The sequence below is a fragment of the Erithacus rubecula genome, assembly GCF_903797595.1.
Source record: "Erithacus rubecula genome assembly, chromosome: 31".
NCBI classification, from domain to species: Eukaryota; Metazoa; Chordata; class Aves; order Passeriformes; family Muscicapidae; genus Erithacus; species Erithacus rubecula.
Window position 1 is genome coordinate 1,837,200 of NC_136682.1, and position 16,562 is coordinate 1,853,761.

The 16,562-nt window shown below is 58.9% G+C and overlaps 3 protein-coding genes across 7 annotated transcripts; 1 reads left to right on the plus strand and 2 right to left on the minus strand.

The window, feature by feature from the left end:
- Positions 1–1,174: 1,174 nt before the first annotated feature.
- Positions 1,175–6,308, minus strand: SMAGP (small cell adhesion glycoprotein). Its single transcript, XM_079329123.1, has 4 exons — positions 6,010–6,308; positions 2,635–2,707; positions 2,468–2,542; positions 1,175–1,581 (listed from the first exon to the last, which is right to left on the minus strand). The coding sequence occupies exons 2-4, from the start codon at positions 2,663–2,665 to the stop codon at positions 1,418–1,420; spliced, it is 270 nt and encodes an 89-aa protein (XP_079185249.1). The 5' UTR covers positions 2,666–2,707; positions 6,010–6,308; the 3' UTR covers positions 1,175–1,417.
- A 117-nt stretch (positions 6,309–6,425) lies between these two features.
- On the minus strand, positions 6,426–12,627 carry BIN2 (bridging integrator 2). 5 transcript variants are annotated; one of them, XM_079329108.1, is made up of 12 exons: positions 12,537–12,627; positions 10,779–10,859; positions 10,609–10,663; positions 9,755–9,849; positions 9,565–9,660; positions 9,376–9,483; positions 9,195–9,280; positions 8,405–8,480; positions 8,070–8,152; positions 7,568–7,838; positions 6,908–7,432; positions 6,426–6,619 (listed from the first exon to the last, which is right to left on the minus strand). In XM_079329108.1, exons 1-12 carry the CDS (start codon positions 12,612–12,614, stop codon positions 6,524–6,526), a joined length of 1,650 nt encoding a protein of 549 aa, XP_079185234.1. In that variant the 5' UTR covers positions 12,615–12,627; the 3' UTR covers positions 6,426–6,523. The 5 variants fall into 5 exon arrangements, with proteins under 5 accessions (XP_079185234.1, XP_079185233.1, XP_079185232.1 ...); XM_079329107.1 differs by having other exon boundaries at positions 6,908–7,366; positions 7,496–7,838; XM_079329106.1 differs by having other exon boundaries at positions 7,496–7,838.
- A 1,797-nt stretch (positions 12,628–14,424) lies between these two features.
- On the plus strand, positions 14,425–16,494 carry LOC306813691 (chymotrypsin-like elastase family member 1; the record flags this gene model as incomplete). Its single annotated transcript, XM_079329256.1, is given in 9 exon segments — positions 14,425–14,467; positions 14,569–14,651; positions 14,746–14,814; positions 14,818–14,846; positions 15,082–15,207; positions 15,293–15,429; positions 15,677–15,822; positions 16,224–16,373; positions 16,477–16,494. Coding segments are annotated over 9 exon segments (801 nt in total).
- Positions 16,495–16,562: the final 68 nt, after the last annotated feature.

Consider the following 16,562-nt stretch of genomic DNA (forward strand, 5'->3'; position numbering starts at 1 on the left):
CATCCGGGTTTCCTTTTTTTGGGGGGGAAAGTTGGATTTAGGGTAGAAAACAGGCAAAAATCTCCTCTCTAGAGACAAAATCTCCTCTCTAGAGACAAAATCTCCTCTTCAGAGATAAAATCTCCTCTCCAGATGCAGAGTTCCCTTCCCAAAAGCAAAAATCTCCTCTCCAGAGGTCAAAATCTCCGCTCCAAAGGCAAAAATCTCCTCTCCAGAGGCAAAACTCTCCTCTCCAGAGGTAAAAATCTCCTCTTCAGAGACAAAATTCCCTTCCCAAAAGCAAAAATCTGCCTCCCAGCAGTGGGAGGACACCTGAACCTCACTCCGAGGTGCCCCCTCACCCCCTCCCACCTTTCCTCTCCCCGGGGCTGTTTTTAGCTCTCTCCACTGGGGGGTTATCGGTGGGTTTATCAATGAGCTGCTCGTGGCAGGGTTTGGGAATGGGTTTGGGAATGGGTTTGGGAATGGGTTTGGGAATGGGAGGTCGGTGGATTTTATGAATGGGTTGATAACCAAACCCCCAAAAGCGCTGGAGGAGCAATTCAGGGATCCTCAACCTTCTTTTGAGTTATTTGATGAAGAAAGACTCAGATTTATTTATTTCACTTTAATCTGAATCCTCTGTGTGTGTGTGTGACCATCCCTGACTCTTCCCTCTGTGCTGCACTGAACTCGTGGAGTTTTTATACAAAAAAAACCCCCAAAATAAAGATTTTGAAAATTTAAACGAGCTAACAGATTTCTGTTTTCCTTTGAGAACCCCTTTGGCTGCTGCCAGTTGGGGGTTTCCTCACTTCTTTCCTTTTTCCTGCTGGCTTGGGAACTTCCTCTTTTGGGATTATAAATTTTTTTTGGGAGTATTTAGTTTTTATCCCACATATTCCTTCCACTGTTGGCTTAATAAATTAAGTGAGGGGGGAAAAAAATTCACCCAAACCAAACAAAACCAGCCTGTAGATCCTCAGCTTTAGGCAGAATCCCAGGGAATTTAGGTCGATCACAAACTCCAGGGAATTCAGGCAGATCCCAGCTCCAGGATATTTAGGCAGAACCTCAACCCCAGGAAATTTAGGCAGATTTCCAGTTTAGGTGGATCCCCAAATCCAGGGAATTTAGGCGTTTCCAGTTTAGGTGGATCCCCAAACCCAGGGAATTTAGGCAGAACCCCAACGCCAGGAAATTCAGGTAGAGCCCCAGCCGCAGGGAATTTTAGCAGATTCCCAATTTAGGAAGATCCCCCACCTCCAAAATTTTGGCAGATCCTCAGCTCGGGGATATTTGGGTGCACCCCCAACTCCAGGAAATTGGGGCAGCTCCCCGATATCAGGGAATTCAGGAACCATCTTATCTCCTGAAAATCGATGTAAACCCCCAAGTCCAGGGAATTTCGGGAGCGGTGAGGATCCCAGGGCTGTCCTTAGATAAAATATTCCTCTTTTTCTTTGGACGGAGCCTCTTCCCGCGGGGCCGTGTCGGGCTCGGGCTGCTCGTAGGTGCGATAAGAGCCCTGATTCCTGTACAGGTAAATCGCGATCACCACCAGCACCGTCAGCAGCGTGAGGAACACCAGCGTGATCACCACTGCGGGGGGACAACTGCTGTCAGAGCAATCGCTGCCCATTTCCTCCTCATTTTTGAGGTTAATTGTTTTTGCAACAGTATTTAAGCGAATGTTAACGGTAATAATAAAAAAAAAATTTGATTTCAGTGGCGCATCAGCAGCAAAAGTCGCCGATTCCTGCCGAAATCTAAAGCTCAAAGTTAATGGTAATAATAAAAAAGTCTGAATTCAGTGGCACATCAGCAGCAAAAGTCACCGATTCCTGCCGAAATTTAAAAGTCGCTTCACAGTTATTTAGGGAGGGTGTTTGGTGATAGCCAAGCACTGTGGCTCTTCTCTGGCCCATGGAGAGCATTTTATTTATCAAAAGCATTAGAACTCACCCAAAAATTACTGACTTATTGCTGCTTAAACGTCTACTTTATGTGGGAGAGGCTTAATGTACTTTAATTCACCCAAAAGCTTTAATTCAATCCCTGCACTCTGATTTCTCTCCTGGCTCACTAACATCTCCCCCTCCTCTTAGAACTACAAAGATGTTTTAAATAGACTTATTAATTATTTGTTAAATGCATGGAGAAAGCAAGGCACTATGAAACACTAAAAAACCACAACTTTTAAATTATGATGCTAACTTTTAATTTGCTGAACAAACTATTTAAACCTAACTATTTTGAGATTTTTGCAATGATTTCCACCGAGGACAACTCATGGCCGAGGTGGGCACCTGGAAGTATCAGAGCATCAATTGTTTCTGCGCCTCTGCATTCATCAAAAAATAGTTTTTAACTGATGCGTTACGCTGTTCTGACAAGGGAAAGAAGGTGGGAAATGCTGTTTTGTGGGATTCGCGGTAGTCTGAGCCCCTCTGCTGTCCGGGGATGAGGAGGGGAGCGGGAGCCTCACCTGCGATGACGGCGGTGTCGGCGTCCTCACGGCCAGGGGGGGTGGGAGCCTTCCTCAGGTAGGGGGTCGTCAGATCTTCCTCGGGAAAAGGGGAGAGGGAGGTGAGGGAAAGCTGAGCCAGCTGGGGAACGCGGGAAGAACCCGAAAAAGCGGCTCCAGGTGCTCACCTGCGCTCAGGTGGGGCTGAGCTCCCTCCATCGCATCGGCTCCTTCCAGGTGAAGGTTTGGGGTCCTTCAGAGCTGCCAAAAACAGCGATAAAAGCCGTGAATTCCCACTCAACCATCACCTGCGCTCAGCTGCGGCTGAGACCCCTCCTTCAGGCGGCTCCTTCCAGGTGAGGGGAACTGCCAAAAATAGGGAGAAAAGTCGTGGATTCTGGTGAATCGCCCCGAAAAGCTCCTCGCGAGGAGGGTGGTGCAGCCCCAGTAACGCACTGGTGTTACTGGGGCTGGGGTCGGAGCCGGGGCAGGGAAGAACCAGCCCCTGATTGGAGTCACTCCTAAATTTTAAGAGCTTTAAAACGCCTAAAAAACGTCCTTGAAAATGCCTGAAATCCGGGTCGGAGGTCGGTACCGCAGTCGGGACCAGGAATTGTCGGACCCACCTCGGCTGTGCCCGCTGGGGACCCCCGGGACCCCCCCAAAGTGTCCCGGCGGCGGCTCCGGGGCTCGGGGATTCCGTGACTCAGCGCGGTCGGGAGGGAATCAAATCTCATTTGTTGGGGATTTTAAAAAAAGAGGAAATCGAGCGGCGGGAGCGCGGCCGCGGGGCAGGAGCGGGGCGGGGCCATGACCGGGCCGGGAGCCGGGAATTGGGGCTGGGGGAGAGCCGGGAATTGGGGCTGGGGGAGAGCCGGGAATTGGGGCTGGGGTAGGGGAGCGGGGAATTGGGGCTGGGGGAAGAATTTGGGCTGGGAATTTGGGCAGGGGAGAGCCGGGAATTGGGGCTGGGGGAGAGCCGGGAATTGGGGCTGGGGGAGAGCCGGGAATTGGGGCTGGGGGAAGAATTTGGGCTGGAAATTTGGGCAGGGGAGATTAGGGAATTGAGGCTGGGGGAGGGCAGGGAATTGGGTCTGGGGGGGGATCGAACCGGCAGTTGGGGCTGGGGGAGTAATCGGGGTTCGGGGAGGAATTGGGGCGGGGGGAAGAATTGGGGCTGGGAATTTGGGCGGGGGAGATTAGGGAATTGGGGCTGAGGGAGTAATCGGGGTTCGGGGAGGAATTGGGGCGGGGGCCCCCGGGGAGTTCGGGAAGGGAATGTTCTCCTCGGGGAGGGGACCCCGAGCAGCAAAGCCGGGCTCGGGCTCGGGCTGGCAGCAGCCACCCGCTCACTAAACTCAGTTTTAGCTAAAACCAGCCCTGCTTTAAACCCAGTTTTAATTTAAACCTAGCTTTGCTTTAAACCTGGTTTTGCTGTAAAACCAGTTCTGCCTTAAAACTAGTCCTGCTTTCAACCTTGCTTTGTTCTAATCCGGTTGCAATTTAGTTTTTGTTTTGCTTTAAACCCAGCTTTGCATCAACCCGATTTTATTTCCTGCACAATTTTGCCTTAAGTCTGGTTTTACTTTAGTCCAGTTCTATGCTAAACCCATCTTTTCTTTAAACTTGATTTTGCTTTAAACTCACTTTAAACCCAACTTCACTTTAAGTCCAGCTTTTCATTAAACCCAGCTTTGAATGAAACCTGATTTTGCCTTAAAACCAGCTTTCATTTAAAATCAGTTTGATTCAGGAACTATTTTGCTTTGCATTAAATACAAAGCTGCTTTAATCCCAGCTTTGTTTTAAACTCGGTTTTGCTTTAAACCCAACTTTGAATTAAACCAAGTTTTGCTTCAAACAGTTTTGCTTTAAGTCCGGTTTTGCTTTAACCCAACCCCTAATTAAGCCCGGCTTTGCTGTGAAGCTCTCCGGGCTCTGGGCCTTTCCCGAAGCCAAGCGAAGCAGCTGCTGCTCCCGGGCGGCTCCGGACTAGAACCGGGTCTAATTTGCCCAGAGAGGTTTAAGAGTAGAGGAGGAAAAGGCGCCGCTGGGTGGAACGGGAGCTGCTCCCAGTCCTTGGGAAGAGCCTGGCAGCGGGAAACACGAACCGGTTCTGTGCCCCAGCACCAAAAACTGGAATCCTGGGACTCCCCAAGGGTTTAAACCCGGTTTTATCCGAGGGAAAGGTTTGAGTTCCATCTGAGCGGAGCTCCCGGGGAGGGGGATGCTCCCCTGGATCTCCCCTGCTCCGCTTTGGGACCGTGGGAAGGAGCTCCCTGCCCCGACCCGCCGCTTCACAGTGCGAAAACCCTCGGGAATTTTGGCTCCAGCCCGGAAAAGGGGGGCTGGAGAGGGCGGTGAATCATTCCCAGCGCCCTGCATCCCCACGGAATTCCGTGGTTTTAGAGCAGGGTTGTGAAAACCCCTCACGTTCCTCATTCCTGCGCTCCGGCCGAGCGGCTCCGGAGCCGTTCCCGGGGGAAACCCAACCCCGCTCCGCTGCTCCGCTCCCGAGAACTCCTTCGAGGAGCACTGGGGATGCAGCGCTGCCATCCCTGTCCCCATCCCTGCCCCTATCCCTGTCCCCATCCCTGTCCCCATCCCCAATACTGTCCCTATCCCTGTCCCCAGCCCCATTCCTGTCCCCATTCCCATTCTTGTCCCAATTCCTGTCCCCAGCCCCAATACTGTCCCTATTCCTGTCCCCATCCCCATTCCTGTCCCAATTCCTGTCCCCATCCTCATTCCTGTCCCCATTCCTGTCCCCATTTCCATCCCTGCCCCCATCCCTGTCCCCATCCACTATTCCTGTCCCTATCCCTGTCCCCAGCCCCATCTCTGTCCCTATCCCTGTCCCCATTCCCATTCCTGTCCCTGTCCCCATCCCTGTCCCTATCCCTGTCCCCATCCCCATCCCTGTCCCTATTCCTGTCCCCAGCCCCATTCCTGTCCCCAGCCCCACTCCCGTGCCCGTTCCCGGTGCCCGGAGGGCGGGACGAGCGAACCATCCCCACGGGGATTTTTTCGGGGCGCTTGGCAGCGCCTTTACAGCCAAGCCCCGCTCAATTCCCCATTCCCATCCCACTTCCACTCCCATTCCCGTCGGATGGAGGATGGGATCAGCAAACCATCGCCGCAGGTTTCTTTTGGGGTTGCTCAGCAGTCCCTCCCCAGCCCCCGCTCCCCTCCCCAGGAGGGGGAGGGCGGGATTTGCTGCTCACCCTCGTTTCTCCTCCGTCACTTTGGGATGATCCCCTGGGATCAGCCCTTTGCTCCCGCTGTTTCCCCCTCAGCTTTCCTGCCGGATTTCCTTCTTTCAGCCTCTCCCGGTGACAGGATCCGGCCTCTTCCCTTCCCTCCCACCCCAAATCCAGCTGGAAAAGCCCGGCCGAGCCCCGACATTCAGCTCAGAGCAGCTGCAGTCCCGTCCATCTCTGCAGGGCTCCCCTGCCCCCGTGCCCAAATCCCTTTGCCTGCCGTGGCCGCCCCCTGAAGCCCCCCAGGGAAGGGGAATTTCGGGGGGCATCCCGGGCTCCAGGTCCCACTCGTGCAGCTCTTACCTGCCGGCACCATGTGCGGCTGCAGGTGAAGGCCTTGCCCAGGTGAAGGCGTTGCCCTTTTCCTACCTCACCTTTCCAGTTCGGCTGGAATGAGGATCCAGCCCCAGGATTCCTCCCCCGTTAACCCCTCGCTGGCTGTGGGGACAGCCCATCACCCCGGAAATTGGGAACGGGGGAATTCTGCATCACGGGAGGGGAAAATTGGGGTGTTCGGGGTTTTTTTTTTTAGCATGACGGCGCATTTTCCGGGAGCTGGTGGAACAGACTCGACGCCTTTTCCCTGAGTCACGGGTGTTGTGGAGGGGGGGAGAGAGTGACAACGCCCAACCTCCCCCCACTTCACTCCTCAGCCACCCCAAATCCGCCGGAGGGGATCCCCCCCAGACCCCTCTGCTGTCCCAGACGAAGATTTGGGATTTTGCCACCTTTTCCATCTTTATTTCGTGGGGGACAGGGGGCTGGGAAATGCATACCAGGGAATAAATTTGGGGAAGACGCCGCATTTCCCGTGGGATCACAGGGCGCTGAGGGACTCGGGGGGATCCTGGGAGGGGTCTGCAGCACCTGAGGGGTCCTGGCTCGTGTCCTGCTCAGGTGTCGCAGAACAGCCCTGGGGGAGACACGAGGGTGACACCGGCACCTCGTGATTCCCTTTAATCCCACCCAAAAAGGACCGAGCCCCCCGCCCGCTGCACCGCCCAGACCGGGGATCCAGAGGGGGCTGGGGAGGGGCAGCTCCAGCCCCACCTGCAGCCGAGGGTGTCCCACGAGCTGGGTTTGTCCCCAAACCCTCCCTGGTGTCCCTAAATCCCGCCTGGGTGCCCCCCCCAGCCAGGAATCCCCCCGGGCGTCTTCCCCTCTCCCACTCCCAGAACTTTCCCACCCGAGTTTCGCGCACCTCTGGCTCGGCATCCGCCACCTCCGCGCTGTGCTCGGTGTCACCGCCGAGCTGGCACGGCTCCCGGGGACACGCCGCTGCCACCGCCGCGGGACCGAGGACACGGCAGGGGACAGCTGTGCTGGGGGAGCGACCCTCGGCGTTGCTGGCCGTGCTGTCCCCTGCCGGCTCCGCCGCTTTTCCCGGCCCTGGGGACACGGTGCCGGTGGCCTGGGCGATGGCCTCGGATACAATCAGTGACGCCAGGGAGGCGGCGATGCGCTCGGCGGCCCCACGCGCTCCGCTGTCACCCCTCGGCTCCGCGGCTGTCGCCGACGTCTCCTGAGCAGGGGACAGAGAGCCGGGGTCGGAGAACCTCTCCTCCCTGGACAGTGTCACCCATGTCCCCTGCTCGTTGTCGCGGCCAGGGCTGGGCTCCGGTGTCTCCTGGCTGGACACCGACACTGTCACCGATGTCCCCTGCTCGTTGCCGGGGCCGGGCTCCGCGGTCTCCTCGCTGGACACCGACACTGTCACCGATGTCCCCTGCTCGTTGTCGCGGCCAGGGCTGGGCTCCGGTGTCTCCTCGCTGGACTCCGACCCTGTCACCGATGTCCCCTGCTCGTTGTCGCGGCCAGGGCTGGGCTCCGGTGTCTCCTCGCTGGACTCCGACACTGTCACCGATGTCCCCTGCTCGTTGTGGCGGCCAGATCCCAGCTCCGGTATCTCCTCGCTGGACACCGACTCCGTGTCCAGGGAGCCCCCGCTGGTGGGCGAAGCCGGGGGGGGCCCTGGGGAAGCAGCCCCCAGGTCCTCGTTGGTATCGGTGGCAGCGCTGTCCCCGCCGGGGGACCCCGGTGTCACCTCCGCGTCCAGCAGGGGCGCCTTGTCCGGGCAGGGGAACATGGCCGGGGGGCTCACGGGCGCGGAGATGACCAGCGAGCGGCGGTTACTGGGGATGGGGGGACACAGGGGTTCAGCTTGGGGTGTCCCAAACATCCTCGGGGTGTCCCCGTCCCAGCCTGCAGGTGACATTTCCTCATCCAGCAGCAACCCGATCAATTCCCCAGGCCCCCCCAAAAAAACAGCCCATCTTTGGCAGAGCCCGCCCCAGGACTTTGGGTCCGGAGCCTATTTGTGGGGGTTGGGGGCGAATTGTCCCCTCATCTCCCGCAGGTATTACCCGGGGACACCTTTGATGATGAACAGCTTGCCCGAGTGCTTCCTCTCCAGTTTGCTCATCACCTCGTACAGGTCCCGGTTGAGCTGGGGAGGGGGACACAGAAGCACTTTAGCTCCTCCCCCCCACCGTGGCCCCCATCACTCGGGGGCTCAGCAGAGCCCCCAACACCTGGGGACACCCCGAACACCCTCGGGCTGCTCTGAATGAACGAATGAAATTAAGAGCAAGGACTCTGGAGAACGGCACCGGCACCGCCACCCTGGGACACCTGGGGACACCTGGGGACACCTGGTGCTGCCGGGGGCGGGGGAGGTGTTTTGGGGTGCCCTCCCCACCTTGCTCATCTCCTTGTAGAAGACGTCGCGGAGGTTGGAGATGTTCTGGAAAACGGTGACGTAACAGGCGATGCGGCTGCGGGGGACACCGGAGGGGTCTGGGGGTGTCCCAGGATGTCCCACGGAGGGGACACCAGAGGGGTCTGGGGGTGTCCCAGGATGTCCCACGGAGGGGACACCAGAGGGGTCTGGGGGTGCTCAGCCACGTCCCACCCGCTGAGTCCCCAACTCCACAGACACCGCCCAAAGGGGAATATCCCCACCAGGGCCACCCCACTCCTGCCGTGCAGTTGCCACCTCCCACTGTCACAGGCCCCCGTGGCCAATGTCCCCCAGGACCCCTTATGAGTCCCTAGAGTGGACTTTGAAGGGAGACCCCCTCAAGTTCCCCCCAGCCGCGCCCCGCAGAGCCCCCCAGTGCCACAATGTCCCCGAACCCCCCGATCCGTGATGTCCCCAAGCCCTTGCGATGTCTCCCATCCCCGTGGTGTCCCCAAAACCCAGCAGTGCCTCCAGCCCCCTGAATGTCCCCGAGCCCCCTCGCTGTCCCCAGCCCCCTGAATGTCCCCAAACCCCCGCCTGCCCCCAGCTCCACAATGTCCCCAAACCCCCACAGTGCCCCCAGCCCCCTGAATGTCCCCAAACCCCCGCCGTGCCCCCAGCTCCACAATGTCCCCAAACCCCCACAGTGCCCCCAGCCCCACAATGTCCCCGAGCCCCCGCAGTGTCCCCAGTTCCCTGAATGTCCCCGAGCCCCCGCGCTGTCCCCAGCCCCTTGACAGCCCCGTACCTGCTGTACAGGACCGGCAGCTCCTCCCGCAGGTCCCTGTTCAGGTCCTCGAACACGGCCTGGGCTTTATTGAACTCCTCCTCAGCCTGCGGGGAGGGACAGGGGTGGCCGTGGCTTTGTCCCCACGGCCGGGGACTGTCCCCACACGGGGTCTGTGCGGGGGCGTCCCGGGAGCCCCAACCTTGGCGATTTTGGCCTCGTCCTTTTTCTTGGCGCCCTGCAGAGCCTCCAGGTGGTGCCGGGCGCTGTCGTAGTCCACGAGCTTTCGGCCCCGCTTGGCGATGCGCTCCTGGGGGGGGGGGACAGGTGAGGCAGGACCCCCCCCGTGTCCCCGCTGTCCCCAACCCCGCCCGACGGCGCAGGGGGGCACCTTAAAATCCCCGAACTGAGCCAGGTAATTCTCCATGAGCCGCAGGGCTTGGTCGGCCAGCTTCGCCTCGTAGTCATCCCACAGGAGGTCATTGCTCTGGGGGGGACAGGGACAGGGACAGCGGTGACAGCCGGGACCCCCCAACCCCCCCCGGGCCTGCGGGGGAGCCTTGGGGACACCCAGCGCTCACCTCGGCGATGGCTCGGAGCTCCCCGTGCCCGTCCCACTCGGGGCTGTAAATCTCCTGCAGCGTCTCGGCCACTTTGCGGGAGCTCTCGTGCATCACTGCGGGCACGGGAACCCGTCTCATTTATTCATTTATTAATTGATTCATTTAGTCCTTATCGTTATTGATTTATTCACTGCTGTCTGTCGCTGTTTATTAGCCCTGGTGTGTTATTTAAATGATTTATTGTCTCTATTATCTCATATATATCCGACAGATAGTATCTGTTTTCCTATTTAATATCCCATATTTATCCCATATATATTTATTATCTATTATCCCACATATATTTATTATCCATTATCCCACATACAGTATTAATATAGATATTTTATCTTAAAGAATTCTTTGATAAAAATATATTTTATCTCTTCATTATCTCTATTGCTTTTATCTCTTCATTATCTCTCTGTATTATTTTTATCTCTTTAATGTCCCATATGTATTTAATATATAATGAGTTATAAAAACATATATTGAATATGTCACATATGTAAGATATATAATATATAGCTCATATATAATATATAGCTCATATATAATATATAGCTCATATATATTATCTATTATCCCATAGTAATTTTATTATCTATTTTCTCTTTATTATCCATTTGTAGCTTACAATCTATTTATTCCCAATATTTCTTTTTATTGATTCTTTCTTGAAATTTAATACTAACTTTTATTAATAATCCATTTGTTGATTAATAATCAATTTTATTTCTTTCCTCTGCTATTCCCTATTTATTATCCCGGCTCCGCCCCGAGTCCCTCCCTGTTCCCGGGTTTTCCTGGGACATTCCCGGCCGGTTCCTCACATCTCACGGCTCCCACGAACCCCTTGAGGTCCTTGTAGAGTTTGTGCCCCTCATTCTGCAAAACACGGCGGGGAGGGGGGGTCAGGGCTGTCCCTGGGGCTGGGGTCCCCCCGGGGGGTCTGTCGGGGTGTCCCCAATGTCCCTCAATGTCCCTCAATGTCCCCCATCACCTGCTGCAGCTGGAAGTTGTAGGCGCTCTGCTCGAACTGCTCGTCTTTGGTTTCCACCGTTTTGCCCAATTTTTGTAAAACCTGTGATGGAGAGAGAGGGGGGGAAGAGCTCCCTCCCCCCACACACACCCCGAGATCACCGGGCTGTGCCCCCCCGACCCCCCAAAACCCCACCCCGAGGGGCTGCGAGGGTCAGGCAGGGCAGGATTTATGTGGAAATGCAAAATTTCTTTTATTTTTTTCAGGAAAACGGTGAATTTTCGGGTGCCAATAAACCCTGTGGGTGCAGTCCAGTCCTGTGCATCCCAAAACACCCCGAGCCCCGATTGTGGGGCACAGGGGGCACCACGAGGAGGGTGAGGAGGGTCTGAGGCTGAAGGAGACAGGAGAGGCTGGGCCGGGTGGGGAGATTTGGGGTGTCGAGGCTGAGCCTCCCAGGAAGAGGCTGAGTCTGCACTGGGGCAGTTTTGGGGTGTCCAGGAAGAGACTGAGCTCCCCTGGGAAGAGACTGGGGCGAGGCATGGAGGTGTTTTGGGGGTTCCCAAAAAGAGGGTGACCCTATGGAAAATGAGTGGAGATTTGGGGTGTCCAGGAAGAGGCTGGGGCTGAGGGAGGTTTGGGGTGTCCAGGAAGAGGCTGGGGCTGAAGGAAATTTGGGGTGTCCAGGAAGAGGCTGGGGCTGAGGGAGGTTTGGGGTGTCCAGGAAGAAGCTGGGTCAGAAGGAAATTTGGGGTGTCCAGAAAAAGGCTGGGGCTGGGTCAGAGGGAAATTTGGGGTGTCCAGGAAGAGGCTGGGGCTGGGTCAGAGGGAAATTTGGGGTGTTCAGGAAGAGGCTGGGGCTGGGTCAGAGGGAAATTTGGGGTGTTCAGGAAGAGGCTGGGTCAGAGGGAGGTTTGGGGTGCTCAGGAAGAGGCTGGGTCAGAGGGAAATTTGGGGTGTCCAGGAAGAGGCTGGGTTAGAGGGAGGTTTGGGGTGCTCAGGAAGAGGCTGGGTCAGAGGGAGGTTTGGGGTGCTCAGGAAGAGGCTGGGTCAGAGGGAGGTTTGGGGTGTTCAGGAAGAGGCTGGGTCAGAGGGAGGTTTGGGGTGTCCAGGAAGAGGCTGGGTCCCCCGGGAAGAGGCCGGGACCGGCTGGGAGGGAGATTTGCTGCGTGCAGGAAGCAGCCAGAGCCTGGCCAGAGGTGATTGAGCCGTGGGAAAGTCAAATTTAGCACCAAGCCCCGGCCAGGAAACCCGGGAGGGTGAAGGTTTGAGGGGGGTCTTTGTGTCACTCCCCCAAAAGAGGAGTCACAGCTGCTTTTTGGGGGGAGGAAAGGAAAGAGGCCCCCCCAAAGAGCCCCAGGGCAGGGGAGGATCGCTCTGCCCGTGCCGCTTCCGCAGCCCTTCCCCCTCTCTTCCTGCGGGGCCGGTCTCACCAACATTCCTGGGACCCCCGCAATGCCGGGTCCTGCTGGAGACCCCCGGCACCAGCCAGCCCAGGGACCCTCTGCCACCACCCCACAGCTCCCCATCACTCTTTTTTGGGCGGAAAACCCCCCAACATTAGAGAATCCTCACTATCTCGGAGTGCTTTGGGTGATGCCATCCTCCAGACCCTTGGAGCAAGGATGATGCTGACCCAGAATCCCCCAAATTCCCACTCTCTGAGCCCCCGAAACTGCTGAACTGCTCCGCTTGGACCCCCCCCGGGGGCACTGCGGCGGACAAGGAGGACAAATCCAAACCAAGCCGGGATTTGGGGGGTGGGTGGCACCTCCGTACCTTCTCCTGGGCGCGGCTGAAGCGCTTCTGGACCTGCCTGGCGAAGAGCCCGGCGCTGCCGCTCCTGCCCTCGGCCATGGCCCCGGCGCGGCCCCGCCCGGCTGCCGTTGAGGTTTTTGATGGAGGAAGTTGGAGGCGAGGCCAGGCAGCATCCGCTGCTCACCCCGGAACCCCCAGAACCCCAAAATTCTCCTGCAGGGGCTGGGCTGCACGGCTGGGGGGCTGTGGAGGATCCAGCGCTGGGTGGGACTCATAAAACTGGTTGAGGATCATCGAGAGAGATCCTGGTCCTGCACAGGACAACCCCAAAAGGCCACTGGTGATAAAATCCCAATGTTCAAGGTTGTTGTCAAAAAGGTTCCTGAGCTCTCAGATCATGGAATAACCAGAGGTGGGAAGGACCCAAGAGGATGAGAAAGGTCACCTGTTGGTTCTGCAAAAACAGCCCTAAAGATCCCCAAAATCCAAGAGTTTTGTCCAAATCTCCAGATTCATGGAATCATGGATGTCCTGAGCTGGAAGGACCCACTGGGAACAAGGAATTGTGGAACATCTGGAGTTGGATAGGACACAAGTGGTGTCCACCTCTTGGTCCTGCACAGGACAACCCCAAAAATCTCATTAATCCACAAATCCCGACTTTTTAACCCAAAAATGAGTTTCCAGGTCTTGGTTCCACAGCTGGGGGCTCAGTTTTGGGTTGGGGTGTCCCTGTGTGGGGTGGAGCCATTGCTGCTGTCCCTCACCGCGTGCCCTTGGTGCTGACAGAACAAACACGCTGACCCCAAACATGGGGTCCTGCCATGCTGACAGAACAAACTGTGAAATCTCATGTTTTCCTTGCAGATAAGGGCAGAAGTGCACCAGGTGTTTTCAATCTCCTTCATTTCCGTTGACCTGTGTCAGGTTTTGTCCTTTCTGACCCTGAGATTGGCAACCACGAGGTGTTTTACAAAATTTTTATTCCATTTTCAGTCTCAAAAATGGGGAAAACAATACAGATGTTATAATTCAGGCAATCAGAGGTCCCCTATTTCCCAATTAAAATAGACTATAAGCACTTCTTGGCCTTTGTCACATCATGCTGTAAAATGCCTTAAAGCCAATCACCTAAAATCAGTGGGTTTGACTACAATGCACCTCTCCCACTTCTACTTCTCCAAAATATCGAGTCTTATTTGCAAGGACATCCTTTGAAACAATTTTCTAGCTCCATTTCTCTCTCGACAATATCTGTCCTATCCCATGGCATCTCTGAGGCCAAATCCGTGTCATTTTTTACCCCATGACCCCCGTGACCCCAAATGCTGTTTGCCGGTGCCTGTGCCTCCAGGGACAAAATTCCCCCCAAAACAGCCTCGATTTGGAGTTGAAGGGGTGAAAATGACCCGGTGTTGGCCAAATCTCCCGGGTTCCTTTCGAACCATGTGGCTGTGCCCCAAACTCAGGCCCGGGGGGGCCGAGCCCCGGCGCTGTCCCGGCGCTGCCCGTGCTGGGCGCTCGGCGAGGGGCTGAAGGTCGAGCCCCGCTCGTGCCTCCATTCCCCCAGCCCTGCAGCCGCTGTTGGATCAACTCTCGGAGCCAGGGCACGGAGCGAGGCCCTGGAGAGCCGCCCCAAGGCCCCGGGGCCGAGCCCGAGCCGCCGCTCCGGGACACGGCAGCGGGAGGTGCCGGCCGGGGCAGCGCCTCCCGGGGCTGCGGAGCCGAGGGGCGCTCGGGGGTCGCCGCGGTGCCTCGGCCTCGGCGCCGTGTGTGCTTTGGCACAGGGGCCAAGGCCGCTGGCCGCGCCCGCCGCACCTGGGGCCCTTCCCGCGCCACCCCCGCCGCCCCGTTAAAGCGCCCGCGGGGCAGCGCCCCGGTCCCGCCGCGGACCCCGCGCTCCACCACGATGATGCTGCAGCTCGTGCTCCTCGCCGCGCTCGCCCTGTGCGGTGAGTCCCGCCCGGAGCCTTCGGCCTCCCTCGGCGCCTCCTGAGCCCCCCCGCACCCACCCCCAGCCCGCGGGGGACTCAGGCCGCCCCTCTGTCCGCAGGGCGCTGCTCCGAGCTGGATCTCGATGCGATGCAGCGCGTGGTCGGCGGCACCGAGGCGCGCTCGCACGCCTGGCCCTACCAGGTGCGTCCTGCCGGGGTCCCGCCGCCGCTGCCGGGGCTCTGCTCGCGCCGCGACCCCGCGCTCAGCCCCGCCCGTGTCTCGCCCCCCTCCCCAGGTCTCCCTGCAGTATTACTCCAACGGCGGCTGGTACCACACCTGCGGAGGCTCCCTCATCCAGAGGAACTGAGTGATGACCGCCGCCCACTGCGTCAACAAGTGAGCAGCGCGGGGACCCCTCCTGCCTCTCGGCAGAGCTCCTCTCCCCCAAAAACCTTTCCCAGGAGAAATTCTGGCTGCCCCGACGCACAGAGGGACCGTAGGCTCCTCAGGCGCGGGCTCCGTGCGGCTTCTCCGGGAGCATCCTCTCCCCGCTCCGCCCGTCCCGGGGCAGCGCACGCTCGCAGTGACCGCAGCTGGGGACTGACGGGGGGTTTTTGCACCTTGCCGGCAGTAACCTGAACTACCGTGTGGTGGCCGGAGAGCACAACCTCAACGCCAACGAGGGCAGCGAGCAGATCTTCAGCGTCAGCAAGATCATCGTCCATCCCTACTGGAACAGCAACAACGTGGCCGCCGGGTAAAGCCCGCGGGAGGGGCACGTGGGGGGAGCGCGGCCGGGATTTGGGGGGGTCCCGGTAACACCCTCTCCCTCGCCCCGGCAGCTACGACATCGCCCTGTTCCGCCTGAACGGCTACGCCTCCCTGAACGGCGCCGTGCAGCTGGCCGTGCTGCCCCAGGAGGGCACCATCCTGCCCAACAACTACCCCTGCTACATCACGGGCTGGGGCCTGACCCGCAGTGAGTGCCGGGGGACCCCCGCCCCGCATCGCCCCGAGCCCGCCCCGCCGCCGCCGCCGCAGCTCCCGGAGCGCTCGGCGGCCGCGGGAGGCTCCGCTCGGGGCTCCGCTCGGGCCCCGCGGGTGCCCAGCGCCGGCCGGGGCCGTGCCGAGCTTTGGGGGGCCGCTGGGGGCCGGAGGGGCTGCGCGGGGCCCGCGGGCTCTGCTCCGGCTGCGCGGCGGCGCTGACCGGCGCCCGCTCCGTGCAGGCAACGGGCAGCTGTCCAGCGTCCTGCTGCAGGCCTACCTGCCCGTCGTGGACTACCAGACCTGCTCCAGCGCGTCCTACTGGGGCTCCACCGTCAAGAACACCATGGTGTGCGCCGGCGGCGACGGCGTGCGCTCCGGCTGCCAGGTCCGGCCGCGGCCCCGGCTCCCCCCTATTCTCCTTGTGCCCTCCTGTGCCCCCTGTGGCCTCCCCTGTTCCCTCCTGTTCTCTCCTGTACCCCCCTGTGCCCTCCTGTATCCTCCTGTGCCCGATGTGCCTTCCTCTTCCCCCTGTGCCCTTCTGTGCCCCCTGTGCCTCCCCTGTGCCCTCCTGTTCTCTCTTGTACCCCGCTGTGCCCTCCTGTTTCCCCTGTGGCCTCCTGTGGCCTCCCGTGCCTCCCTGTGTCCTCCTGTACGCCCTGTAGCCCTGTGTCCCCTATTGCACCGCTGTGCCCCCCTGTGTTCTTCTGTGCTTTCCTCTGTGGCTCCCTATGCCCCCTGTGTCCCCCTGTGCCCCCGTGTCCCACTCACGCTCTCCTCGCTCCGCAGGGCGATTCCGGCGGTCCCCTGCACTGCGCCGTCAATGGCCAGTACCAGGTGCACGGCGTCACCAGCTTCGTGTCCAGCCAGGGCTGCAACGTCCTCCGCAAACCCACCGTGTTCACCCGCGTCTCCGCCTACGTCTCCTGGATCAACAGCGTAAGGGCCGGGCCGGGCCGGGCCGGGCTCAGCCCCGCGCTCTCGGGCTCCGCTCGCCGGCCCCGGCCCCGCGCGGCTCAGCCCGGCCCTTTCTCCCTTCCAGGTCATCGCCCAGAACTGAGCGCAGCGGGACCAGCACTCGCTGCCCCTCGCCCATCGACATCCCCTGACTCCCCCCCGCCGCGCTCC